This window comes from Pan troglodytes, chromosome 19 (assembly GCF_028858775.2).
Source record: "Pan troglodytes isolate AG18354 chromosome 19, NHGRI_mPanTro3-v2.0_pri, whole genome shotgun sequence".
Classification (NCBI taxonomy): domain Eukaryota; kingdom Metazoa; phylum Chordata; class Mammalia; order Primates; family Hominidae; genus Pan; species Pan troglodytes.
Window position 1 is genome coordinate 52,252,457 of NC_072417.2, and position 24,128 is coordinate 52,276,584.

General features: G+C 43.9%; 2 protein-coding genes and 1 pseudogene across 8 annotated transcripts in view; 2 read left to right on the plus strand and 1 right to left on the minus strand.

Moving 5' to 3' along the window:
• The window catches only part of ALDH3A2 (aldehyde dehydrogenase 3 family member A2), a 61,675-nt gene that overhangs the window by 12,186 nt on the left and 25,361 nt on the right, over positions 1-24,128 (plus strand). For 2 of the 6 annotated variants that reach the window (XM_063799735.1, XM_063799733.1), the window contains exons 7-12: positions 779-920; positions 2,982-3,148; positions 4,592-4,691; positions 10,851-11,086; positions 12,281-12,405; positions 14,671-16,710. In XM_063799735.1, the coding sequence (XP_063655805.1) occupies positions 779-920; positions 2,982-3,148; positions 4,592-4,691; positions 10,851-11,086; positions 12,281-12,364 (729 nt within the window). In that variant the 3' untranslated portion in view covers positions 12,365-12,405; positions 14,671-16,710. Of the gene's footprint in view, positions 1-778; positions 921-2,981; positions 3,149-4,591; positions 4,692-10,850; positions 11,087-12,280; positions 12,406-14,670; positions 16,711-24,128 lie in introns of those variants that run through there. The other 4 variants (XM_063799736.1, XM_063799734.1, XR_010153252.1 and 1 more) reach the window with 2 other exon arrangements.
• On the plus strand, positions 1,650-1,740 carry LOC112206161 (small nucleolar RNA SNORA31; annotated as a pseudogene).
• The window catches only part of SLC47A2 (solute carrier family 47 member 2), a 39,045-nt gene continuing 31,659 nt past the window's right edge, over positions 16,743-24,128 (minus strand). The window contains exons 14-17 of one of the 2 annotated variants that reach the window (XM_003315572.6): positions 20,655-20,787; positions 20,484-20,578; positions 19,069-19,156; positions 16,743-18,025 (exon numbers count right to left, since the gene is read on the minus strand). In XM_003315572.6, coding sequence (XP_003315620.2) covers positions 17,805-18,025; positions 19,069-19,156; positions 20,484-20,578; positions 20,655-20,787 — 537 coding nt within the window. In that variant the 3' untranslated portion in view covers positions 16,743-17,804. The remainder of the gene's footprint in view (positions 18,026-19,068; positions 19,157-20,483; positions 20,579-20,654; positions 20,788-24,128) is intronic. The other variant, XM_511338.8, reaches the window with a different exon arrangement.

Consider the following 24,128-nt stretch of genomic DNA (forward strand, 5'->3'; position numbering starts at 1 on the left):
TTAGCAAGCTGCACCAGTGATTCCGACCACCCAGACTTGAGAATTGCTCTTGGTAGAGGTTGGATGAACAATGTTCATTTTGATTTGGGATGAAATTGGGAACTCTCACAAGGCTTTGAAGTGATGCAGCAATTCAGTAATTTTGTTTGTTTTACTAAGTAAATATTGATTGTATGATTATTGACGTTCTTTTACCTTGGTAATTTACCAAAGCTGTATTTTGATCCTTCGGGTGGTTTCACCATCATGTGTAAGTGGTGGAAATACCAGTTCAAAGAAGACCAAAACAACAAAGTGGAGCAAAGATTGGCAAATGGTTTCTGTAAAGGGCTAGATGGTAAATATTTCAGGCTTTGCAGATGTTAGGGTCTCTGCTGTAACTACCGAACTTACTGTAGGGGGAAAGCAGGCACAGCCAATGTGCTAACAAATAGGCAACTCTGATGCAGAGCAAGACTTCTTTCCCCAGCCTGCTCCCACTGTCAGCCCCAGGAGGTGAAGGCCCGTGGGTGGACTCTAAGAGATCCATAAGAACCTTTGGAACTATGGACAGTGACAGATCTCTGTATGTGTGCATGCTTTATTTTCTGGTCCTCGACCTGCCAAAAAGCTGAAACTTGCTACTGTCATACTACTGTTAAATTACTTGAGGGGTGGGGTGTTAGATTCTGTGAGGATATAAAACCAGATTGATTTTGGGGCATGGCTGGATTTTGTACTTACTGAAATTGAATTGTGGGTCTTTGTGACATTTATATACTCCTGTTGTTTTAAATAGGAATTTTATGGAGAAAATATAAAAGAGTCTCCTGATTATGAAAGGATCATCAATCTTCGTCATTTTAAGAGGATACTAAGTTTGCTTGAAGGACAAAAGATAGCTTTTGGTGGGGAGACTGATGAGGCCACACGCTACATAGGTAATGGAAATTCTCCTTTTCCTATGGGAAGATGGCAATTTGGCAGTTTTTGCTGACACTACTTATTAACACTAGATAAACTATTAAATATATAGCATTTAATTGTTAAAGTACTAAATCCTGCTTTCTGGTATACTGTACCTGTAGCTTTTGTTATAAACTATTTAAAATGTCTGTGTTTCTGTGTATTGAATGATGCCACCAGCGTTGCTCCAGTTGTTCATATTTACATATAACTCCTTTTTTGCTCCTAACAATCCTGAGAAGCAGAATAGAACTTGATGTAATTATCTGTAGTTTGTGGATGGGAAAACAGCACAAAGAAGGAAATAGCTTGGCCACTATTCCACAATTAACCAGTGACGGTACCATTCCAGAAATAATGTTTTGGTCCATCATGCTTGACCTTATTATTTGTGTACCTTCTTTGTGCTTTTTCTTCTTTGCCTTGAATATGTATTACTTTGAATGTTAAGCACATTTTTCTAAAGTAACATATAAGGTGACAGAAAAATTAGACACATTTTGCTGGCAAAGAAGCTGCACCACCTAGCTTTACTTATCCCCTTTATCAGGTAAGATGCTATAAGTCACCAAAAAAAAAATCTACTTTAAAAAAACAAAACTTAAAAATGAAATAATAAGCAGAATTGATTCTCTTATAATTAGCAGTCCCGAGGTTCTCCTGAGCTAGATAATTCAGTGGCCCCGTGGTACCATCAAAAAACCCTGATTCTTTGTACTAGGATGCAAAAGAAAACAATCCTTGTGCCTTCTATCTCTCTTGGTGGCAGCCCAGATTGAATTGGGGAATACATCTGTAGAAAAAAGAGAAAACAGACTCTACTTGTTTCACCTCTCTGTTCTCCCATCCTCAGCATGTCCACATTGCCTATTTCTAGGCTAATGAATGGTAAGAGGAAGGGGCTATCCTGATTAGCTTATAGACTAATTAGGACTTTCCCCTGACTTCGAGCTGGGATCATCTTACCTGAGCATGGCTATGCAGAGGAAGTAGACACTCAGCCCAAATTGGTTCTCTGACCTGAGGAAGATGTGGGCAATGGATTTGGAGTGGCAGTTTATTTACCCCTGGAAGTGGTGCTGCAAGAAGCTGTCCCCAGCCACATTGCCAAGATAACCTATTAGAAACTGGGGGTAAAGGAAAAGTGCCAACTTGTTATTGTCAGATGACTTCTCTTTTGGTTGACGAGCCAGTTTCTTACTTACAGCGTCTTTTGGAGTACTGCTAGTTGGTGACTTACACTGGCAGCAGATGCTGGGACACTTTGTCTAGCCTCCCCAGCATCTGTTTCACCCTCCTTTCTTGTGCCTCTTCCCCATGGTAGATGGAACAGTGAACTAAGGCTTAGGGAATTTTGACCATTTAAGTCTGTTTTCTTAATCTGTCTAACAGAGTTATAGTAAAGGTTAATGAGATCATATATATGAAAGCACTCGAGTTAAGAAAAATAGTATTGATTTGATTCACAGAGGAGCTGTCTTTGCTCCTAGAAAGACCTGTCCATTCGAGACCAGCCTGACCCAACATGGAGAAACCTCATCTCTACTAAAAATACAAAACTAGCCGGGCGTGGTGGTGCATGCCTGTAATCCCAGCTACTCGGGAGGCTGAGACAGGAGAATCACTTGAACTCCAGAGGCGGAGGTTGCGGTGAGCCGAGATGGCACCATTGCACTCCAGCCTGGGCAACAAGGGTGAAACTCCATCTCAAAAAAAAAACCTGTCCACAGAAAAATGTTAAGTATAATCTACAGTTAAATACATGCATGGCTGTGAACAGGGTTCAATGTGAAAAAGATATATTTGAGTGTGTATCGTTCCCTTGGTTTGCACAAGTATCCGCAGGGTTGTGATGCACAGGCTTTGGAGACATTGAGTATTTGCACAGTTCATCCACGTGCTCAGGATTTTTCAATAGATATGACTTGGGTGGGAGAGGGAAAGGCATGGATAGGTGACCCAATGAAAGAGATGTAATATGAGAGTTGTGCATTTTTGTCTAATAAGCATTTTCATTTTGTTTATTTTCTTTTTAGCCCCAACAGTACTTACCGATGTTGATCCTAAAACCAAGGTGATGCAAGAAGAAATTTTTGGACCAATTCTTCCAATAGTGCCTGTGAAAAATGTAGATGAGGCCATAAATTTCATAAATGAACGTGAAAAGCCTCTGGCTCTCTATGTATTTTCGCATAACCATAAGGTAAGCTTTAGAGAGAACAGCTCGTTAGCATAAGCAACTATCAAGAGTCATGTTCCTTCTTTGCTGTAAAACAATGCAAAAAACAATGTGAAACAATGATGGTTTCTTTTGTGTCATGTCAGAGTCCACTAAGTGAGGTTGTGTTCCGAGGTTGCTGTCTTGGTTAATGAGACTCTGGGGTTATCACAGCATCCATTCCCCTCCTCCCTCGGGTTAGATCTGAGTCTGCAGGGTTGAGTGTCACAAGGTTTTTGATTCACAAACATCTCCTGTATAATTGGAAGACTTATATGTGCCAGCATTAAATGCTTTTCTGATGTTAATCCACAGGGCATTGCTGAATAACAGCCTGCACAAAATGGCATTCACACCCACTGTGTGGGACAAAGACCCCGACACTGTCACATAAATGGTTGTGATATGATGGATTTTAGTTTCTAACATGACGCTAGCTTCTTGTTAGAGTGGTGGAACTGCATCACCTGGTTGAGCAGTTCTGCCACTTTCTGCATGGCTCACTCATTCATGTCACTAGGTGACCAGCCGCTACTAAGAGACAGTGGCCCAAATGTTTTCTGGAGAGCTTCTGATGGTAATGTATAGATAGTCATGTGACAGCTTTTGGAGCTTGTGAGACTATTGAGATACAGATAGCTACAGGTATTTGAAGTGAGACCAAATGTGTGGGGCTCAGTAAAGACTGGGTTATTAACAAAACAATGGTTTGACATTTAAAACCATGGATAATGTGGGCAGGAAGGAACCCTGAAGCTGAAAGTAGGCTGGCCAGGGTATAAGTCAGGTGTGGAGCACTTCCCAGCAGTGGGTCACCCGAGGTCACTATAGTCCAGACTTGACGTTTGCCATGAAGAATTGTCAAGGGCTTGCTGGCACCCAAGGGAAATGACGTTTACTAGCCAAGTGTTCTTGTGCTTTTCTGAGCCTTAGGCCAAACAACCATTTATTTCTTAAAAAATAGGATGCTAAATCTAAAGTCTTAAATATTTTTACATTTCATAAAGACTAAATAATACCTATTAATCATGTGTTATAATTTAAAGCAGAGATAAGAAAGAAATAATAACAGTTTTTAAAGCTGGAATATAGTCTAAGCTGTCCCCTTTTAAAGAGCCTTTTGCTGCTGTGTTGGGGAGTACAACTCCAGGTTGTGGCTGAGTAGGCCCAGAGGTTTGGAGCTGCCTCCTTTTGTGCACTAGATGTGTGTCTGAGAAGTTGGGTATCAGTCACTTTGCTAAATTAACCAGTTGAGATTGTTTGTCTATCTGGCATGGTGTCCCCAAACTCGAGAATTTTCACTGACACAAAGCCAGAATGTGCATGCTTTGAGCACATAACTGAGCACACAGCCCTCTGTGTGGTGGGGCCATGAGTGTTCCCTAAGGGGCAACTTCACTGACCTGGACACCTTTGGTCTGTCCTCAGCTCATCAAACGGATGATTGATGAGACATCCAGCGGAGGTGTCACAGGCAATGACGTCATTATGCACTTCATGCTCAACTCTTTCCCATTTGGAGGAGTGGGTGAGTCTTATTTTCTCCTGCTTATAGTAGATATTTCAAAAGCACCACCATTTCATGAGTGGATTGTGTGGGCTGCTGAAATAGCCAGCTGTTGCGTACCCTGATTGTCCTCTCCTGAGGGAGGCCTTTCCTGGTCACCCAGTTGACTGGTTTTCCTGCTTCCCCACCCACCCCTCCAGCATAGGGCAAATGTCTTGTCACTCTCTTTCTGTCAGCAGCACTGACTGACCACAGCTGTAATCATTACTTTGTTCACTTCGTTGATTTTGTTATCCTGCCACATTTAGGAGATTTGGGAACCAAGAATCAGGTCTCAAATTAATTAAGAAGATCTCTCTTCGTGTGTGTGTATGTGTGTGTGTGTGTGTGTGTGTGTGTGTGTTTAATGAAGTAGCAAATGAAAGGTTCGGAATACCAGGGACAGAAGGTAGAGGGGTTTTCTAATGTGCCTTTGTTTTCTGCTCAGTTCTTACCTGCATTGTTCCCCAGCCCTTTGTTGGGAGGAGCAGCCTCTCCTTGAATTGTTTTGTGATTTGAGTAAAACGGGACTCCCCCTGTTCTAGAGAGGATGGGCAGAAAGAAATTCATTCCAAGTGAAGCTTTGTGGACATAGCCTGATCCTTGCTTTTCCCTTTAGAACATGACCTGCCTGCCTCTCCCACATGTGAGATGACTGACTCAGCTTTTTATTTCTCCTTTGGGACCTAGGCTAGGTGGGCTTTTCTACTCTCTACTAGAGCTATTACAAAATAGCCGATATGTAAACATTCTCATAACAAAAACCCAACCAGAAAAGCCACTGTCTTAAAGCCCTGTTCTATCCTCTCCCTTTGTAATACTGTCCTAAGTCAGTTGCTCCATGGGATGCGATGGCCCAGTTTGGCAGGACCATCTGTTCCTGGTTAAGGAAACCTTGTCCTATGACCAAGGAGCCTTGACCTGTATAGCCACAGGTCCTTGTCTAGGAGGTAAACATATTGCCAGCACCCAGCACAGTGACTGACATGAGTGAGGGACAGGCGGGAAGAGGCCAATTGGTAGGTATTGCCAGATCCAAATTGGAAATGGTGGTGGCTTGTAGAGGGTGGTAGCAGGGGAGATAGTGGAAAGGGAAGGGGGTATTTTTGGGATCAAGCAGCAGGATTGGCTGATGGAGTGAATGTTGGAGGAGGGGGTGAATGAGAGAGGATGACTCCTGGGATTTTGGCTGGAGTAAGTAATAGTTTTGTAGCCCAGATGCTTAAAAGATTGGACTCTGTTGTCTCTAGTTCCTCAGCTCACCACATAGGATCCTGGCATCCACTGTGCTAGTGCAGTAATCAACTCGGTAATTGTTCCATATGGTGTCTCCACTGCCCTCTAATTGCAAATCTAAGTGACTTGGGTTCAGTCCCTGTCCTACTTGACAAGGTAGCCTGTGGCATCATTGACTATACCATCTTATTTAAAACAAAACAAGGCTGGGCGCAGTGGCTCATGCCTGTAATCCCAGCACTTTGGGAGGCCGAGGTGGGTGGATCACTTGAGGTCAGGAGTTCCAGACCAGCCTGGCCAACGTGGTGAAACCCCATCTGTACTAAAAATACAAATGTTAGCTGGGCGTGGTGGTGCATGCCTGTATTCCCAGCTACCAGGGAGGCTGAGGCAGGAGAATCGCTTGAACCAGGGAGGTGGAGGTTGCAGTGAGCTGAGATTGTGCCACTGCACTCAAACCTGGCTAACAGAGCGAGACTCCGATCTCAAAATAAATAAATAAATAAATAAAAATAAATAATAAAATAAAACAAAATGAGCAACCTATTATATACCCACAAAAATTAAAAATACAAAAAGAAGATGCAAAAGAAAAAACAGGTTTACTCTCTTAGCAAATTTCAGGCATATAATACATTATTATAGTGGCCATGCTGTAAAAAAATAAAAATAAAAAATAAAACAAGCCTTGACCCCCAAATGTAAAAGGAATACAGGCTTTTTAAGAAAACTTGGAAAAGATAGAAGAGCCCAAAGAATAAACATTTATATTACCCATAACCCCACTATGTAAAGATAACTGGTATATGTCTTGCACACATATGCACACACATATACACAGTCATCTGAATATTCTATTCAAAAAGGTATCATACTATATATTGTTCTGTACCCTGTATGTGACAGAATAGTGTGACACTTTTCCATGTCAATATTCTTGCATGTCATAATTTTAGTAACTGCATACTTTTCCATCATATGAATGTGGCATATTTATGTAACCAATTCCCAGTATTAGATTTTTGTGATTTCAATTTTTTTGGTATTACGATTCTTATATAATGTATCTTTATGCAATCTCTGATTATTTCTTTAGGAAAAATGTCTACAAGTGTAATTACTCTGTTAAAAGGGCTTATACAATTTTCCAAATTGAAAAAAATGCTTTGTTCTTCTAATTCTCAAAGTAATATAGACACAGTGGCAAAAAGTCTAAACAGTTAAACTTTTTAATATTTTGGCATATAGTTTAGATTTTTCTTTTTTTTTCTTTTTATCGAGACTGAGACTCCCTGTCACCTAAGCTGGAGTGCAGTGGTGTGATCTCAGTTCATTGCAACCTCCAACTCCTGGGTTCTAGCAATTCTCCTGGCTCAGCCTCCCAAGTAGCTGGAACTACAGGTGTGTGCCACCAGGCCCAGCTAATTTTTGTATTTTTAGTAGACACACGGTTTTGCCATGTTAGCCTGGTCTCAAACTCCTGAGACTCTGTCACCCAGGCTGGAGTGCAATGGCGCGACCTTGGTTCATTGCAACCTCTGACTCCTGGCTTCAAGCAATTCTCCTGCCCCAACCTCCCAAGTAGCTGGGATTACAGGCACCCGACACCTCTCCTACCTAATTTTTGTAGTTTTAGTAGAGATGGGGTCTCACCATGTTGGCCAGGCTGGTCCTCAACTCCTGATCTCAGGTGATCCACCTGCCTTAGCCTCCCAAAGTGCTGGGATTACAGGCATGAGCCACCACATCTGGCCTAAGCCTGTGTGGCTTTTTGTTTTTTGGTTTCTGATTTGGAAAGTAGGCTTAGAAAAGCTTTCCCTATTTCATTATTATATAAATATCATCTGTAGGCTGGGTGCGGTTGCACACACCTGTAATCCCAGCACTTTGGGAGGCCAAGGCACCTGGCTAACATGGTGAAACCCCGTCTCTACTAAAAATACAAAAAATTAGCCGGGTGTGGCGGCACCACCTGTAATCCCAGCTACTTAGGAGGCTGAGGCAGTAGAATCACTTGAACCCTGGAGGCGGAGGTTGCAGTGAACAGAGATCGCACCACTGCACCTCCAGCTTGGGCAACAGAGCGAGACTCTGTCTCAAAAAAATAAGAATAAAATAAATAAATAATTAAATATTATCTGTAGTTTCCTTCCCTCCCTCCCTCCTTTTCTTCTTTTCTTTTCTTTCCATTTAACCATGGAGTTGGCCAAGCATGGTGGTTCACACCTATAATCCCAGCACTTTGGGAGGCCGAGGCAGGTAGATCACCTGAGGTCAGAATCTTGAGACCAGCCTGGCCAACATGGTGAAAACTCATCTCCACAAAAAATACAAAAAAAAAATTATCTGGGCATTGTGGCATGCACATGGAGTCCCAGCTACTTGGGAGGCTGAGGCAGAAGAATCGCTTGAACCTGAGAGGCGGAGGCTGCAGTGAGCCAAGATCATGCCACTGCACTCCAGCCTGGGCAACAGAGCGAGACTCCGTCTCAAACAAACAAACAAACAAACAAAAAACACCCTGGAGTTCACTTTAGAATGCCATACGCTGCATGATGTAATAATTTGCCTTTTTTTTTCCAAAGAGTAAACTATGCTGGCACCATTTTTTGAAATAATCATCCTTATACCATCAGTACTCAATAAAAACATGTTTGGGTCATTCTTAGGGTTTTCTCATTGGTTGCAGTATCTTTCTGGTTTGTTTTTTCCGTGGACCAGTACCACAGTTTCAATTACAGTAGTTGTACAGTTACCTTTATAAGTGACATTTAGTAAGTGCTTATTGTATGCCAGGTACTGCGGTTGAATCCATGCCTTTTCTTTTCTTTTTTTTCTTGTTTGAGATAGGGTCTCACTCTGTCACCCATGCCAGAGTACAGTGGTGCAATCACGGCTCATTGCAGCCTCAACCTCTTGGGCTCAAACAATCTTCCCATCTCAGCCTCCTGAATAGCTGGGATTACACCATGCCTGGCTAATTAAAAAAATTTTTTTTGTATAGAGGCGGGGTCTCACTATGTTGCCCAGGCTGGTCTTGAATTCCTGGGCTCAAGCAATCCTCCCACCTCAGCCTCCCAACGTGCTGGGATTACAGATGTGAGCCACCGTGCCCGGTCAAATGCACGCATTTTAGAGACAGACAACTAATAAGTAGTAAAGCCAAGAAATGAGCCAAAGTTGTCTGGCTCCAAAACCCACATATTCAACCAATCCAGTAGTTTGCTCTTTAGGACACAGTACTATTTCAATACCTAAAAGTAAAAGCTCCTCATTATTACTGTTTTTCGATGTTTTCTTGCTTGTTCTTATCTAAATTTATTTTTCCAGATGATCTCTGGAATCACTACCTCCTCCTACTTAAAACAAACAAACAAAACCTTCCGAAATCCCCTAGGATTTTTATTAAAATTGATTTAAACTTAAATTATTTTGGGAAGAATTTGTATCTTTAAAATGTGGAGTCTTAATGGGAATATGTTATATCATCTCTTCATTTATATAGCCCTTTTTTATCTTTCAACAAAACTTTGTAATTTCCTTCATGTCAGTTTTTTGCTTTTTATTTATTTTTTGAGACAGGGTCTCACTCTGTTGACCAGGCTGGAATGCAGTGTGGCACAATCATAGCTCACTGCAACTTTGAACTCCTGGGCTCAAGCAATCCTCCTGCATCAGCCTCCCAAATTTTTCCCCGTTTCTTACTAACTTGGTTATGTCTTTGGCTCGCCCCTCCCTCAATCTTTTTTTTTTTTTTTTTTTTTTGAGACGGAGTCTCGCTCTGTCGCCCAGGCTGGAGTGCAGTGGCGCGATCTCAGCTCACTGCAACCTCCGCCTCCCAGGTTCAAGCAATTCTCCTGCCTCAGCCTCCCAGGTAGCTGGGACTACAGGCGTGCACCACCACGTCCAACTAATTTTTGTAGTTTTAGTAGAGATGGGATTTCACGATGTTGGCCAGGATGGTCTTGATCTCTTGACCTTGTGATCCACCCGCCTTGGCCTCCCAAAGTGTTGGGATTACAGGCGTGAGCCACCGCACCCGGCCCCCTCCCTCATTCTTTACCCTCCCTCAGAGTTAGGGTTTCTCATGGTCTTGTCCTTGGGTCTCTTCTCACACCAGGCCTGCTTCATGAATGATTCCTTCCTGCAGCCTGGCCTTGGTAAACTGCTCCCTGGCCTCTGGTCACCTGTGTCTTATATCACACATGCCATTCCCTCTGCCCAGCTCACACTGCTCCGCTTTGTGCCTGTCAGTCTGTTGTACACACAATGAATTAGAGAAATGAAACTGTCACAGAGCATGGCTTTGTGGAGGGCAGAGATTTACACTTGCTTATTATCATCCAGCTGTGCAACCCTGTTGCCCTGTCTTACTTTCCACAGGCTTTGAGAAAGCAAGTGGGTGAGTGGGGCCATGGATGAATGAAGCCACATGGGATGGTGGGAAGAGAGCACATATAGCATTTAGAGTCTGATCCAGGTTCGGGTTCTGGCTTTGCCACTTAGCAGCCGTGTGGCCCTGGGCAGGTTAACTGACCCTGTCAGCTCCCTTTCCCTCTCTGGAAATGAGGCTGCTGATAATTCACCAAGTGGGATTGTGGTGAGAATTATCTTAAGAGAATGATTTAACTCTTAGCACAGTCCCTGGCATAAATGAGAGCCACAGCTCTAGAAGAGGTGCAAGTCCTTGTCTTGCTCATGGAAAGCATCCTGTTTGACAGGGACATTGACTTTTCCAGGGAAGTTGGTAAGGACTTCCTGAAAAGAGATACTTCAGCTGGCAGAGAAGTTCAGTGGGGTTCCCAGGCAGCAGGGAGTGCATGTGAGCTTTCCCGGTCGTTGTTAGACAGAAGTAGCTTGCATCATCTACAGTGAAGCTTGTTTTGTCTGTTCCCTTTATTTCAGGTTCCAGTGGGATGGGAGCTTATCATGGAAAACATAGTTTTGATACTTTTTCTCATCAGCGTCCCTGTTTATTAAAAAGTTTAAAGAGAGAAGGTGCTAACAAACTCAGATATCCTCCCAACAGCCAGTCAAAGGTGGATTGGGGAAAATTTTTTCTCTTGAAACGGTTCAACAAAGAAAAACTCGGTCTCCTGTTGCTCACTTTCCTGGGTATTGTAGCCGCTGTGCTTGTCAAGGTGAGTCCCTATAACCCATGAGTGCCATTCTGTCTGGTCCTGGCCTGATGGCTGCCAGATGCATATTCTAGCAGGACTCTACATTAACTTGTAGAGTCTAAGACAGGGTCAGTGAACCACAGCCTGCTGGCCAGCTACCCGTTTTTGTCACTGAAGTTATTGGAACACAGCCACACCCACTTGTTTAATCATCCACAGCTGCTTTCTTGGGACGGTGACAGAGCTGAGTAGTTGCAACAGAGGCCGAATGGCCCTCAAAGCCTACATTATTACAGAAAAGTTTGCTGATCTCTGGTCTAAGAGGTTAAAACAGCATAGAACTTGATTGCAGAATTCTGAGCTGTCTGATCAAAGGATTAGCCCTTTGATCCTTTTGGTATTGGACTTTCCTTGTCACTTACAGCTTTGTTCTTGAATGTGCATGAAATCAGCTTACCACGGAGGTGAAGGCAAGAACTCTGGTGCAACAGCTTTGGTGAGGGATATTTTATTAGGCTTGAGTTTTTTTCCTCCAAAGTTCACTACCTGATAAAGTTTATCTTCGGTGATTAGTCATTATAGGGATGGGCTTGCAAAGAGGCCCTCATGATAGCTGCCTTCTCAAAGCAGTTTGCGTATTTTGAGATGAAAGAGGAAATCCGTAATTAAAGTTAAGATGGAATGAGGAAGGCAATTGTGTCTGTGGCGCCCTCAGCCGTTCAACTGAGGATATAACATTGAAAATATTGACCATATCAGTGAAGAATGGGCTTGGAAAAGGCAATGGTAATAGTTGTGTTTATGTTTTGTTTAAAATTTGAAAGGGGGCCGGCGCAGTGGCTCACGCCTGTAATCCTAGCACTTCGGGAGGCTGAGGCAGGGGAATCACGAGGTCAGGAGTTCAAGACCAGCCTGACCAATATGGTGAAACCCTGTCTCTACTAAAAATACAAAAATTAGCCAGGCATGGTGGCACGCACCTGTAGTCCCAGCTACTCGGGAGGCTGCGGGAGGAGAATCACTTGAACCCGGGAGGTGGAGGTTGCAGTGAGCCAAGATCATGCCTCTGCACCCCAGCCTGGGCAATAGAGCGAGACTCCATCTCAACAACAACAACAACAAAAATTTGAAAGGGGTTTGGCTCGTCTTACAGTATCCCAGCCTTAGTGGAATTGGAGATACCAGTTGCATTTGAAATCATTTGGGTTTTCTCAGAAATACCAAGCTGTGCTGAGGAGAAAGGCCCTGTTGATTTTTCTGGTAGTTCACAGACTGCGTTGGTCCAGTAAGCAGAGATGAACACCAGATTTCAAAACCCAGCCCTGTCTGTTAAGAGTGAGGTAGGAACTTTTTGTTTTCTTTCTATATGTAAGGTGGGCCAAGTTGGGGTATGTTTTCAAGGGTTTTTTGGTTTGTTTTTTTTTGTTTTTGTTTTTTTTGCTACAGTTGGAGGCTTAAGGGTTATTGAAAAAAGAATGGGCTGGGCGCAGTGGCTCACGCCTGTAATCCTAGCACTTTGGGAGGCCAAGGCAGGTGGATTGCCTGAGTTCTGGAGTTCGAGAACAGCCTGGCCAACATGGTGAAACCCCATCTCTACTAAAAATACAAACGTTAGCTGGGTGTGGTGGTAGGTGACTATAGTCCCAGCTACTAGGGAGGCTGAGGCAGGAGAATTGCTTTAACCCGGGAGGCAAAGGTTGCAGTGAGCCAAGATTGTGCCACTGCATTCCACCCTGGGTGACAGAGCGAGACTCCGTCTCCAAAAAAAAAGAAAGAAAAAAGAATGTTTAACTTACTTATATCTAGACATTTTGGACCTGGGCCCAGAGTATCAGGGTGTTAAAACTCCACTTATCCACAATTTTAAAAGGGTGAAGTGACTTGCTAGGAATCTAAGAGAAATGTGCAGAGGCAATGGCTTAGCTGCGTCCAGGTGAAGCATACATCATTTCTTGGAAAAGGGCAGCTGAGTGTGAGCCTCATTTCTCTTCCCCTTCTACTCAGCTCTCCTGGGGGAGGTGCCAGCTGACTAATTCAGACTTGTCACCATCTAGGCACTGAACTCTTTATGTCGTAATTTAAGAATATGTTTTTTAAATCACTAAGTAGTTTTGATTTGTTTTCATTTTTAAAAAAAGGTTTGACTTTGGAATTCATGGCAGCAAATGTCGTGAAATCAAGGTGTAGTATACAATTTAGGGGCTACTTTCTTTGCCTTCCTGAGGCTAGAAGTGTGGTCGGACGCTTACTTGGGTCTCTGGTCAATATCTGTCTCTTTTATTCTTTTCCCAAGACCTCGGTTCCTCAGTTTGATAATGCATCTTTGTTAGGATAGAATATTTTAGCCTCATGGAAAATACGGAGGCCCAGGCTGAGTCTGCATTCTCCAATCTTACCAAACCCCCAAGAAGCCTCCCTCAGGTGCAGTGCAGTGTGCCAGGCAGGTTCGAGTTCCCAAAGGGTTTGGCAGGCATGTTTCTCTGTGAGGGTCTAGAGAAGCAGCAATATATAAAAGAAGCAGCAATATATAAAACCTTTAGCAGAAACAAAAAAAATGTTGTTTGATTCCTGGCTCAATGACCTTGGGCAAGGCCTTTTCTGAGCCCTTTCTTGGGCCTCAGCTTGCTCATCTACAGGGTGAGGGAGTAGGTGTCAGTGATTCCCCAGGCCACTTTCAACCCTCCCGCTCAATTCTCATTACTAATAGTTGTTAATATTTCTTTGGATTCAATCTGGAACTAGGTAGAGATTTGGTTTTCTTTTCCACTTTGCTGCTTTTCTGCTCCTTTCTGAGCTTTTTTTAATCCTCTTTTTATCAAATTACCTTTTATTTAAAATAAATGACTTTGAATCTGTACTGTATATTTACCTGAAGAGTCTATTTATTGTAATTACATTTTTCTGAAATGGCTTTTATGTACTTAATAGTTTCCTTATTTTGTTACACTCTTGGATTTTATTTTATTAATTACCTTACTAGAATTAGAAGGGATTTAGAGCATAAGTATTGTACACAAAGTAAAGTTCCAATAAAGCTTATAAGCTACAGAAGGCATTGTGGGAGATGTGGGTTTTAAAAGGTTGAGAAACATAAGAGGTTAATGTTGATAAATTTCATTAGGCCTTTGACAACTAAATATGACATTTGAACCTTGAGATTGCAGCAGCCCTTCCTCAGTCTTCAATAGGAAGGATTAAATTCAGTACTACTTTTGAATTTTAGAAACAAAATTGTTTACCAGTTTTTGAATTCCATGTAGAGACTTCAGCTTCCTACTGAAAATACTAGGATAATAAGTTAGTACTCTCATCTTCTGTCTCTACTCTGACATTAGCTAGTTGACAGTGGACAGAATATAGCCTTCATTATCACGTTGTCTCGCTCTTATTGTTATTGTTGTTTTTTGAGGAAGGACATAATCCTTTGGCCTAAACCGTGCTTCCTAGGCTTCCTAGGGATATGTAGTCCTTTTTTGTACAATGCATGTAGAGTCTCTTCAGACAGGAGGTGTCTGAGTCCCACTGCTGAGTTTGTGTTGCAAGGCTGGTTGTGGGTAGGTTTTTAAAGCAGCTGAGTAAACTGAATCCTTTTTTCCTCTCTCCAGGCTGAATATTACTGAAGAATGATCCTGTTCAACCTCCTAGTGCCTCTACTGAATTATTCCTCTTTTAAATGGTTAATGAACCAATAATTTTTAAATCATACCAAAAATAGTAAGAAAATATGCAAACACTCTGTGATCAAACTTAAAAGTCATTGCCATTCATCATTAATAAAAGTTGCCATTTCAACTACATCCCAACATTACCTAATAGGGTATTCAGGGAACCTATCTTAAATTGTGCTTATCTAAATCTTGGAGCTTTGAGCTAGGGGAGGAGAATGTATTAGACTAAATACAAACTGAGGGGTTGTAAGGGAGTCTCAGAACCTCACTGAATCCTTCACTCCAGTGATGGCACTGCTCACTTCCTGCCTCTGCTTCCACCATCACTGTGTAAAGCTTTCAAGAGCTTGGTACTTCCCAGGGCTACCAGCAGTCCTCTGTAGTCCAGAGAGGTGAGGTTAGATCTTCTTGGTTCCCTGTGAGGTTTCAGGCACTAAAACTCTATGTGGGGGAGGGAGGGGTTACTCCTCCTCCAATGGGACTCAAGGACTTGACCTCCAGGAGTAGGCCCCTGGTCAGAAGTGCCATCTCACCAGTGGTCTTCATTCTTCCTCATTCATTCTTTATCATCCTGTGTTCTGTTTAGTTGCAACAATCTCTTGTGACTAATGTCACTCAAAGCATCTTGTAAATCCTAGGGCTTCCTGGAAGTTAGTTGCCAAAGTCATGCAAGCATCACCTGTCATTCTTGTGTTGGAGTTATAGAATTCTACATCTTATAAAACCTAACTGGCATTTAAAAAATACTGTGGCCGGGCATGGTGGCTCATGTCTGTAATCCCAGCACTTTGGGAGGCCGAGGTGGGAGGATTGCTTGAGTCCAGGAATTTGAGACCAGCCTGGACAACACAGTGAGACCTCATCTCTATCAAAAAATAAAAATTAGCTAGATGTGGTGGCATGAGCCTGTGTTCCCAGCTGCTCAGGAGGCTGAAGCAGGAGGATTGATTGAGCCTGCGAGGCCAAGGCTGCAGCAGGCTGTGATTGCACCACTGCACTTCAGCTTGGGCAACAGAGCAAGACCCTGTCTCCAAAACAAATAAAAAATACTGTAATAAAAGTACTTATAAACATACTAATCCTCTCTCAGGACCCTAAAGTTGCAGGTTAGTAGGTCTTCAAGGACAAATCTGTAAGTTTCTTATTTCTGTAGTGCGAGTAAAATTTCACTTTTTGAAACTATAGAGAGATCCCTTTCTGATTAGCCTACAGAACTTAAAGTGAGGGAACCATTTCCTCTCACAGACAAAGAAGCCTGGGATATTAGGACTTTGGGGTTTGAGAGCATCATGGGGCAGACAGATGGTGGATGGTCTGGACAAGAAGCGAGTAAGCCACTGCGGTTGGTCATACTGAAGGGAATTGATGGCAAGAGGATCCCCTGAGCAAGTCAGAAGTTACTCTCATCAGTCGTTCATGGTCACAACCTGAGGTACTCTGCTGAGTGGGCAAGGCTGAAGAAGAGGCCTGTGGAATGCAGCGTTACCTGCTGGACAGAGCAGGGCAGGCAGTTCTATGCCTTGGAGCTCCTGACTGCAGGGACTCTGTCCCCACACTCAAAAAGACTCAGCTCACTCAATGAGAGAATGTGATTTACTTTATAGAACGTATACTCAACTTTGTTGAATAATTTGTTCTATTAAGGCTGTCTAAAGTATATGATGTCTTCATCATAGTATGAAGTGTCGAAAATTAATAACGAGCCTAGTTTAGGAAAAAGCTGCTTAAAACTGTGGCTCTAAGAGAGTAATCATAAAATACCTTAGATAAAATTGCACTATGGAATTTTCATTGAGTATGTTTAAATTATTGGCTTGTCTACTAATACACATCTGCTTCAAAATGAACATATTTCATAAAATTGGCATCAATTTTAATGACACTCCTGGTATGGAACCTCAGATATACCCTATTGGAGACAATCCTTTGATCATAAATTCTCCCCAACTATAAATCCTTTTATGTCTTTATCATAGATGGTATTTGTCAACTTTTTTTTTCTCATTTTAAAATTCTTAGCTGAGAAGATTTTCTCAAACTTTATGTTCTGCTGTGTGTGTTGGGGGTGGTGGTTAGTAGCTATAGTAAATAGGTTTTTCCAGTGGCATCCTCCTACCCCCAGTTGCTGATCTAGAACAAGTGTTTCTGTAAACATATTCGTAGAACACTAATCCCGCAAGATTTTACACAAAAAAATGGTCCTGCCACCAGTCCTGTATACCATTGGCTTGTAAAGCACATCAGCAAACTAAAGGACCCAGGTCCTTCAGAACCTCTGAAGTGCTAGTGTGTGCAGCTCCCAGACTTCCTTGACCGCGGAGCCGTTTACCTTAATACCTGTTAACCATGGACCACACTTGGGCAAACAGTGGCATAGAGTCTGGAATTGCTTCCATGATGACTTTGCTGTGCTCTGTTCCTACTTGTTTTGTGCCCTTATTTATATCATGTCACTACTAGAAGAAAAAGTTCAGTAAGAACAAGTATTTCTCAAAGTCTGTGATAAGTGAAAATGCTGATGGAATGAAAGAACTGTAGAAAAGGGGAAGAAGGGTGTATGGACAGCCACTGCCCTGGTCAGGGTCTCACAGCACCTGTATCTGCCAGGAGCACACAGGGGTTGCCTGGACAGGGCCCACTGGTCCCCTTCTCAGAGCTTCACAGAGGCTTTATGACAGACTTGAGCAGCAGGCTGTGCCTAGGAAATGTGTAATCTTTAATATAACAATGGTTTTTGTGATTTTATCTGCAGTGTCCCATTTGAAGCCATTTACATTATTAATAATAGTGACAATCCCTGGACTCTGACTTGTGCAGTTAGCTGATGTCTTCTGTAGAGCAGTCCAAGTCACAGAAGAAAACTCCAGCTTGACCAGAACAGAATTGTCAAGTCTGCTCTGTTCAGACCCCTCTGAGTGTCACCACAAGGAATCAGCCAAAGTTCTTTTTTTGAGGAGTGGTTCAAAGTGTCCACCTGCACTAGACCCCATTGGTGTTTTTGCAGGGCATACCGTGGTGTGTTTGCATACTGGGGACAGCCACTCCTGGCTTTCTATTTCCAAGCTTCTTCGCTAGTGCCTGGTGGCTAGGATCCTGACCGTGAGCCCCACCATCAGTGTGGCTGACGCCGCCCCCAGAGCAGCCCCACGGCGGATGACCAGCTGTTTCACTGATAGTCTTCTGGTAGGAGCTGAAAGGGCGTGGGCCTCCTCTGGAGTCCTGAAGAAGTCCACGTGGCAATCAGACCTTGAATACGTTGTCAAGGTAATGCCAGGGGAACTGCCTGTAGCCACTGTGGAAGCAAACAGGAGCAAACTCAGCAGGTCAGGGGTCAGAGGGAGAGCTTTGGCCTTGGAATCAGGAAACCTAGGTTAACCACCTGGCTGTGTTTGTTACACCTCACAAGGGACGATGCCTATACAATAGAAAAATACCTGCTTTATCTACTTTACAAGCAAGATCAGAGGAGGAGATATGCAGGAAAGCATCTTAAACTGTGAATTTCACGTGCAGATAACGCTTACTACTAGGATCTAATGAGGAGTGTTCTTGTCAACGCTTGGCCCTGTGATCTGTGGCTTCAAAAGCACGTGGGAAACACAATTAATCATGTCTTACCGTATTCTCTCATGACAGCTTACGCTCCCAGAGTTTTAGCTGGCTCACTACTGCCCTGATCAAGGATTAGCCCAGGATGGATGAGGTCATGGAGACATCATCTGTATGAGCTTTGGGCCATGTGCACACACGCCTGGCACTCAGGACCAGCCCTGGGGCAGAGCTGGGGCCATCACTTCATGACATGGACATTGGGCACAAACCAGAGAGATGTTTGTCTGCCTGATGGGGTGGAGAGAGGTAGATAGCAGGTGCCCCCCCCAAAGCCAATGAGTCAAGCCAGGCTGGCTGACAAGCCAGGCTCCCCACAGGTTAAAAGTTGGCCTTCCGTCTTGAGCAGAGTTCAGTGGGGGAGATCATGAGCTCTTGAATCTGACGGGTTGATGCTCAGATCTTATGTCTGGCCTTTACAAGTTGTGGGATGAGGGAGGAAATACCTAAGTTCTTTCAGCCTCACTTCCTCATCTGAAAATGGGCATACATCTAGTTGCCTCTCAAGGCCAAAGAGTTGGTGTGGGGCCTAGTACTTGCATGCCTGCTAGACAATAGATGTTGTTGTCTTCCTGGTGCTTAGGACATCATTTTCATAATAATGGGAAGAAAAATAGCTTGGGCTTGTACAATTTCCAATTGCATGAGGCACAGAGGGCAGACAAGAGCAACATGCCACTGACATTTATATGTGTACCAAAGTAGAAGCAGCGGTGTCAGTATTACCTGAAGATAGGACTGCTTTCTCAGGCCCAGGTCTGGTTGCAGTGCTCTCTGCTCTCTGCTGCTGCTGCCGGCCAGAATGTTTCTTAGCCTAAAGGAGAAAGAACTCAATTGGGTCAACCTGCCAGCTCAACAGTTCACCCCTTCACTGCTAGCCTCGCATTCTCTGTTTTTAAAACATTGCAAGCTGAAGCAGCATATATGCATGTATTCATAGTCGTGGGGCTTTTAGAAAGTATCATTTTAAGGCTGGGCATGGTGGCTCACACCTGTAATCCCAGCACTTTGGGAGGCCGAGGCGGGTGGATTGCTGGAGCTCAGGAATTCAAGGCCAGTCTGGGCAATATAGTGAAACCCTGTCTCTACCAAAATACTAAAAAATTAGCTGGGCATGGTGGCGCATGTCTGTAGTCCCAGCTACTCAGGAGGCTGAGGCAGGAGAACCTCTTGACCCCAGGAGGCAGAGGTTGCATTGAGCCGAGATTGTACCACTGCATTCCATCCTGGGCAACAGAGCGATACTCCATCTCAAATAAATAAATGTATCATTTTAAATATCTGTTTATCCAGCATCTTAAGTGTCAGGATGACTTTTTCTGTGCACAAAGGCAAAACCACACCCTGATAGGATTCAGGGTCTTTGAGAGAACACTGCTTCTGTGCTCTGCTTGCAGACTGAGTTGTGCCTTTGCTGTGCCTGAGATGCAAAGGCTGCCCTGCCCTGTTTAAAAAGGACATCAAAGAGGATGGTGGGCAGGGTGATTTTATGACCCCTTCCAAAGTCAAGGCACACGCTCGGGGGTTCATCTGGGTTCAGACTAGTTTGAGTTCTTTGCGTTTGTTTGGTTTTCCACAGATGGGGCTGTCTAAGGAAGGTTTTTGGTTTTGTTTCTGTTTATAACTGCAGAGCATGCTTCTTATACTGGCCAATTACAGTGACAGGAGCCACTGTTGAGGCTCAGGTGGCCCCTCTGTAATCCCCCACAAAACACCTGCAGCACGCCTGTAATCCCAGCACTTTGGGAGGCCAAGGTGGGCGGATCACGAGGTCAGGAGATCGAGACCATCCTGGCTAACATGGTGAAACCCCGTATCTACTAAAAATACAAAAAATTAGCTGGGCGTGATGGCAGGTGCCTGTAGTCCCAGCTACTGGGGAGGCTGAGGCAGGAGAATGGCGTGAACCCAGAAAGCGGAGCTTGCAGTGAGCTGAGATCGCGCCACTGCACTCCAGCCTGGGCGACAGAGCGAGACTCCATCTCAAAAAACAAAAAAACAAAAAACAAAAAACACCTGCAGCTTATACCACACTGCTGCCAAGTTCTCATGTGCTCTGGGCATTTCTGGCTGAGTAGTCACTCCACCTGCTGGGGTCAGGTGCAGGGTGTCTTGTGGCCAGGGTCAGCTGACCCACTTACCTCCTCTGCAGCAAGCTTCCAGTCCAGCCGGGCAGTATAAGCAACAAAGGCAGCAGTTGCCAGGAAGACACAGGCCAGCATGCCCAGCCAGAGGCCTGGAGGAGACAAGTGATGATGGGAACAATGTCTGACGACCACCCAGGCCTCTCCCGACTTCCTCACACCACATACCCATGATTCTCATTCTGACCACAAAGGTCAGAAGGATGCCCAGTGGTAGGCCGATGATGTAATATGTGATGGCATTCACAGCGGCACCAAAGGCCTGCTTCCCAGTTCCTCTCAGAACTCCGCCATAGACACACTAGGAGGGGAGACAGAAATGGGCAAGAGAGTCAGGATGATGAGACTAAGAGCAGGTGTCATGCAGCAGGCACTGTGCTAAGCCATTCGCATGGCATTGCTTCACTGAGTTCTCACAGCACTGGATGGGTGCCCTTATCTCCCTTTCTTCCCTGAGGGTGGCTGTCCAAGACAGGTCAGATCACTTGTCCATGTTACACAGAAGTAACTGTGTTTTGAACACAACCCTACAGTACCCAGGCTTCACCGCCACACCATATGGCCTCCCTAGAAAGTAAAGGTAGAATTGGTGGCCAGCAACCAGTTGGTCTGGGAGACTGGACTAACTTCACATGATACAGAGGTGGTGTGTTGGTTTCCTGTGGCTACTGTAGCAAATTACTGCAAATATTTTGGCTTAAAATAACATAAATTTGGGCCTGGCATGGTGGCTCATGCCTGTAATCCCAGCACTTTAGGAGGCTGAGGAGGGCAGATCACTTGAGGTCAGGAGTTCAAGACCAGCCTGGCTAAAATGGTGAAACCCCATCTCTAAAAATAAAAAAATTAGCCAGGCAAGGTGGCACTGTAATCCCAGCTACTTGGGAGGCTGAGGCACGAGAATTGCTTGAACCTAGGATGCACCACTGCACTCTAGCCTGGGCGACAGAGCGAGACTTGGTCACACACACACACACACAATTTATTTTTTTATTTTATAGTTCTAGAGGTTAGAAGTTTCAATTGGGTCTCACTGTGCCAAAATCAAGAGCTTGTTCCTTCTGAAGGCCCTAGTTGAGAATGTTTCTCTGCTTTTTCTAGCTTCTAGAATTCCTTCTGTATTCATTGGCTGGTGGCCCCACATCACTCTAACCTCTGCTTCCAGCCTCACATCTCCTCTGACTCTCCTGCCTCCCTCTTCTAAGGACCCTTGTATTTACATTGGGCCCACTTGGATGACCCAGGATAATCCCCCTATCTCCAGCTTCTTAATCACACCTGCAAAGTCCCATTTGCCTTGAAACACTCACAGGTTCTGGGGATTATGATGTGGACGTTGAAACTTGGGGGCCATTATTTTGCCTACCATGCATGGCAAACAGTGGTTGTTAGCTTATTCCATATGAGACAAGCAGCCCTCACCCACTGCTGTCTGTGATTATGTCTCATCTCAAAGATGAGAATTGCTCTGGAAAAAGTACTGTTTATTTCATTAGTCTCATTTTCCCAACATGATTCCAGATCTTCTGAACTATAGGCACAGCTCATCCTTGGTCAGGATTATTGGCCAATAGATATTTGGTTATTTTTATTTTGTTCCTGTGAGAGGTGGGGAATATTTTGTGGTTTGTACACATCTGAACAAAGAGGTAATGCACTGGGGTTAGGAGATGTATGCCTCTTGAACTTTGTAATATGGTATGTATATTTCTGGTTATTATATGTCATGGCATGATCTTTTTTGGCTAAAGACTTCTCCCAAATTATGATTGATGTACCCTGGACCAGTGTTTCTCAAATGCGGATGACAAATTCTGGGATGTTTTTGTTGTGACAACTGTGGGGGTGTGGTGGGGGAAAGTGTTACAGCATCTAGTGGGTAGAGACCAAGGATGCTGCTAAACATCCTACAATGCCCAGGGGACCGCCCTCCCCCCACCAAACAAAGAGTTATCTGGTCTAAAATGCCAGTAGTGCTGAGGTTGACAAACTCTGATTTAGAGTATTGTGAATTAAAGTGGCAATTTCAGTGGCAGGAAGGGCCAGTGGCTTTGCTAGCCTGAGGTTGTGGGCCTGTTTGGGAGAAGCCATCGACCAGTGGACTAGGCAGGGATTTAAGAGGGAGTTTGATGAGGTAAAACAGCCAAGGGAATGGGGAGGTACTGGTAAGTTCTCTACATATCCCAAGCTGACCAGAGGCTGTGCATATGGTGTAGCAGAGACCAAGCCTCCCACATGTTCCTGGACAATGGAGCCTGTCCACATGGGCTGAAGAGACCCGTAGTACCCAGAAGAAAGTAAAAGCCAGGACTCACTTGAAAACAGCTGGAACTCTGAATACGTCTCTAGCCCACACATGGATCTGTCAGCAGAGAATGGAAGCCTTGCTAGCTATCAGAGGTGTTGAACACAGTCTCTGACCAGTAATTGGCTGAACACTAAGCTCTGCAGACATTTTTAATCCTAGAAAGAACATTTTAAACTAGAAAGCTAGACTTAAAAATAAGAACAAGGGGGAAAAAACTGAGCAAGAGACATCAGCAGCTGTACATTGTAGAGGAGACAGGAGTCACAGAATCAGTCTAAGCAAGTTACTTAACCAACACAATGACATTCCTTGGGTCTCACATGCAGCATTCTCCAGGATAGACCTGCGGTAGGCCACAAAACAAATCTCAATAAACTAAAAACAATTTTTTTTAAGAGATGGAGTCTTGCTATGTTACCCTGGCTGGTCTTGAACTCCTAGGCTCAAGTAGTGCTCTCATCTCAGTCTTCCTGAGTACCTGGGACTACAGGCACATTCCATCATGCCTGGCAAATTTTGAAAGACTGAATTCATACAAAGTATGTTCTCTGGCCACAACAGAATTAAATTAGAGATGCCTGCCAGAAATAAAACCCCAAATATTTGGAAATTAAATGCACTTCTAAACCATAAGTCAAAGAATAAATCACATGAGAAATTTAAAAATATTTCAAACTTGAAAATTTTGATGAACATCAAAATTTATTAGATGCAACTAAGGCAATGCTTAGAGGGAAATGTACAGCTTCAAATGCCTATATTGGAAAGGGAGAAAGGTCTCGAATCAATGACCTACTATTCTACCCTAAGAAGCTAGTAAAGAAGAACAAACTATACCTAAATGAAGTAAAAGGATAAGAATGTAAAAGATTAGTGTGGGCCAGGCATGGTGGCTCACACCTGTAATCCCAGCACTTTGGAAGGCCAAGGCAGGAGGACTGCTTGAGGCCAGGAGTTAGAGACCAGCTTGGGCAATATAGCAAGACTCTTTCTACAAAAAAAAAAAAAAAAAAAAATTAAAAGTTAAAAAATAAATAGATAAAAGATTAGTGTGAAATCATTTAAATAAACAGCAGAAGACTAAAACATGCATCTATTAAAAAAACTACTTTTCGCCCTCTCCCTCTCCCTCCCGCTCTTGCTCTCGCTCTCCATCTCCCTCTTTCTACGGTCTCCCTCTCTTGCGGAGCCTGGACTGTACTGCCATGATCTCGGCTCACTGCAACCTCCCTGCCTCGGGCTCCGGTGATTCTCCTGCCCCGGCCTGCCGAGTGCCTGGTATTCCAGGCACGCGCTGCCACTCCTGACTGGTTTTTGTATTTTTGGTGGAGACA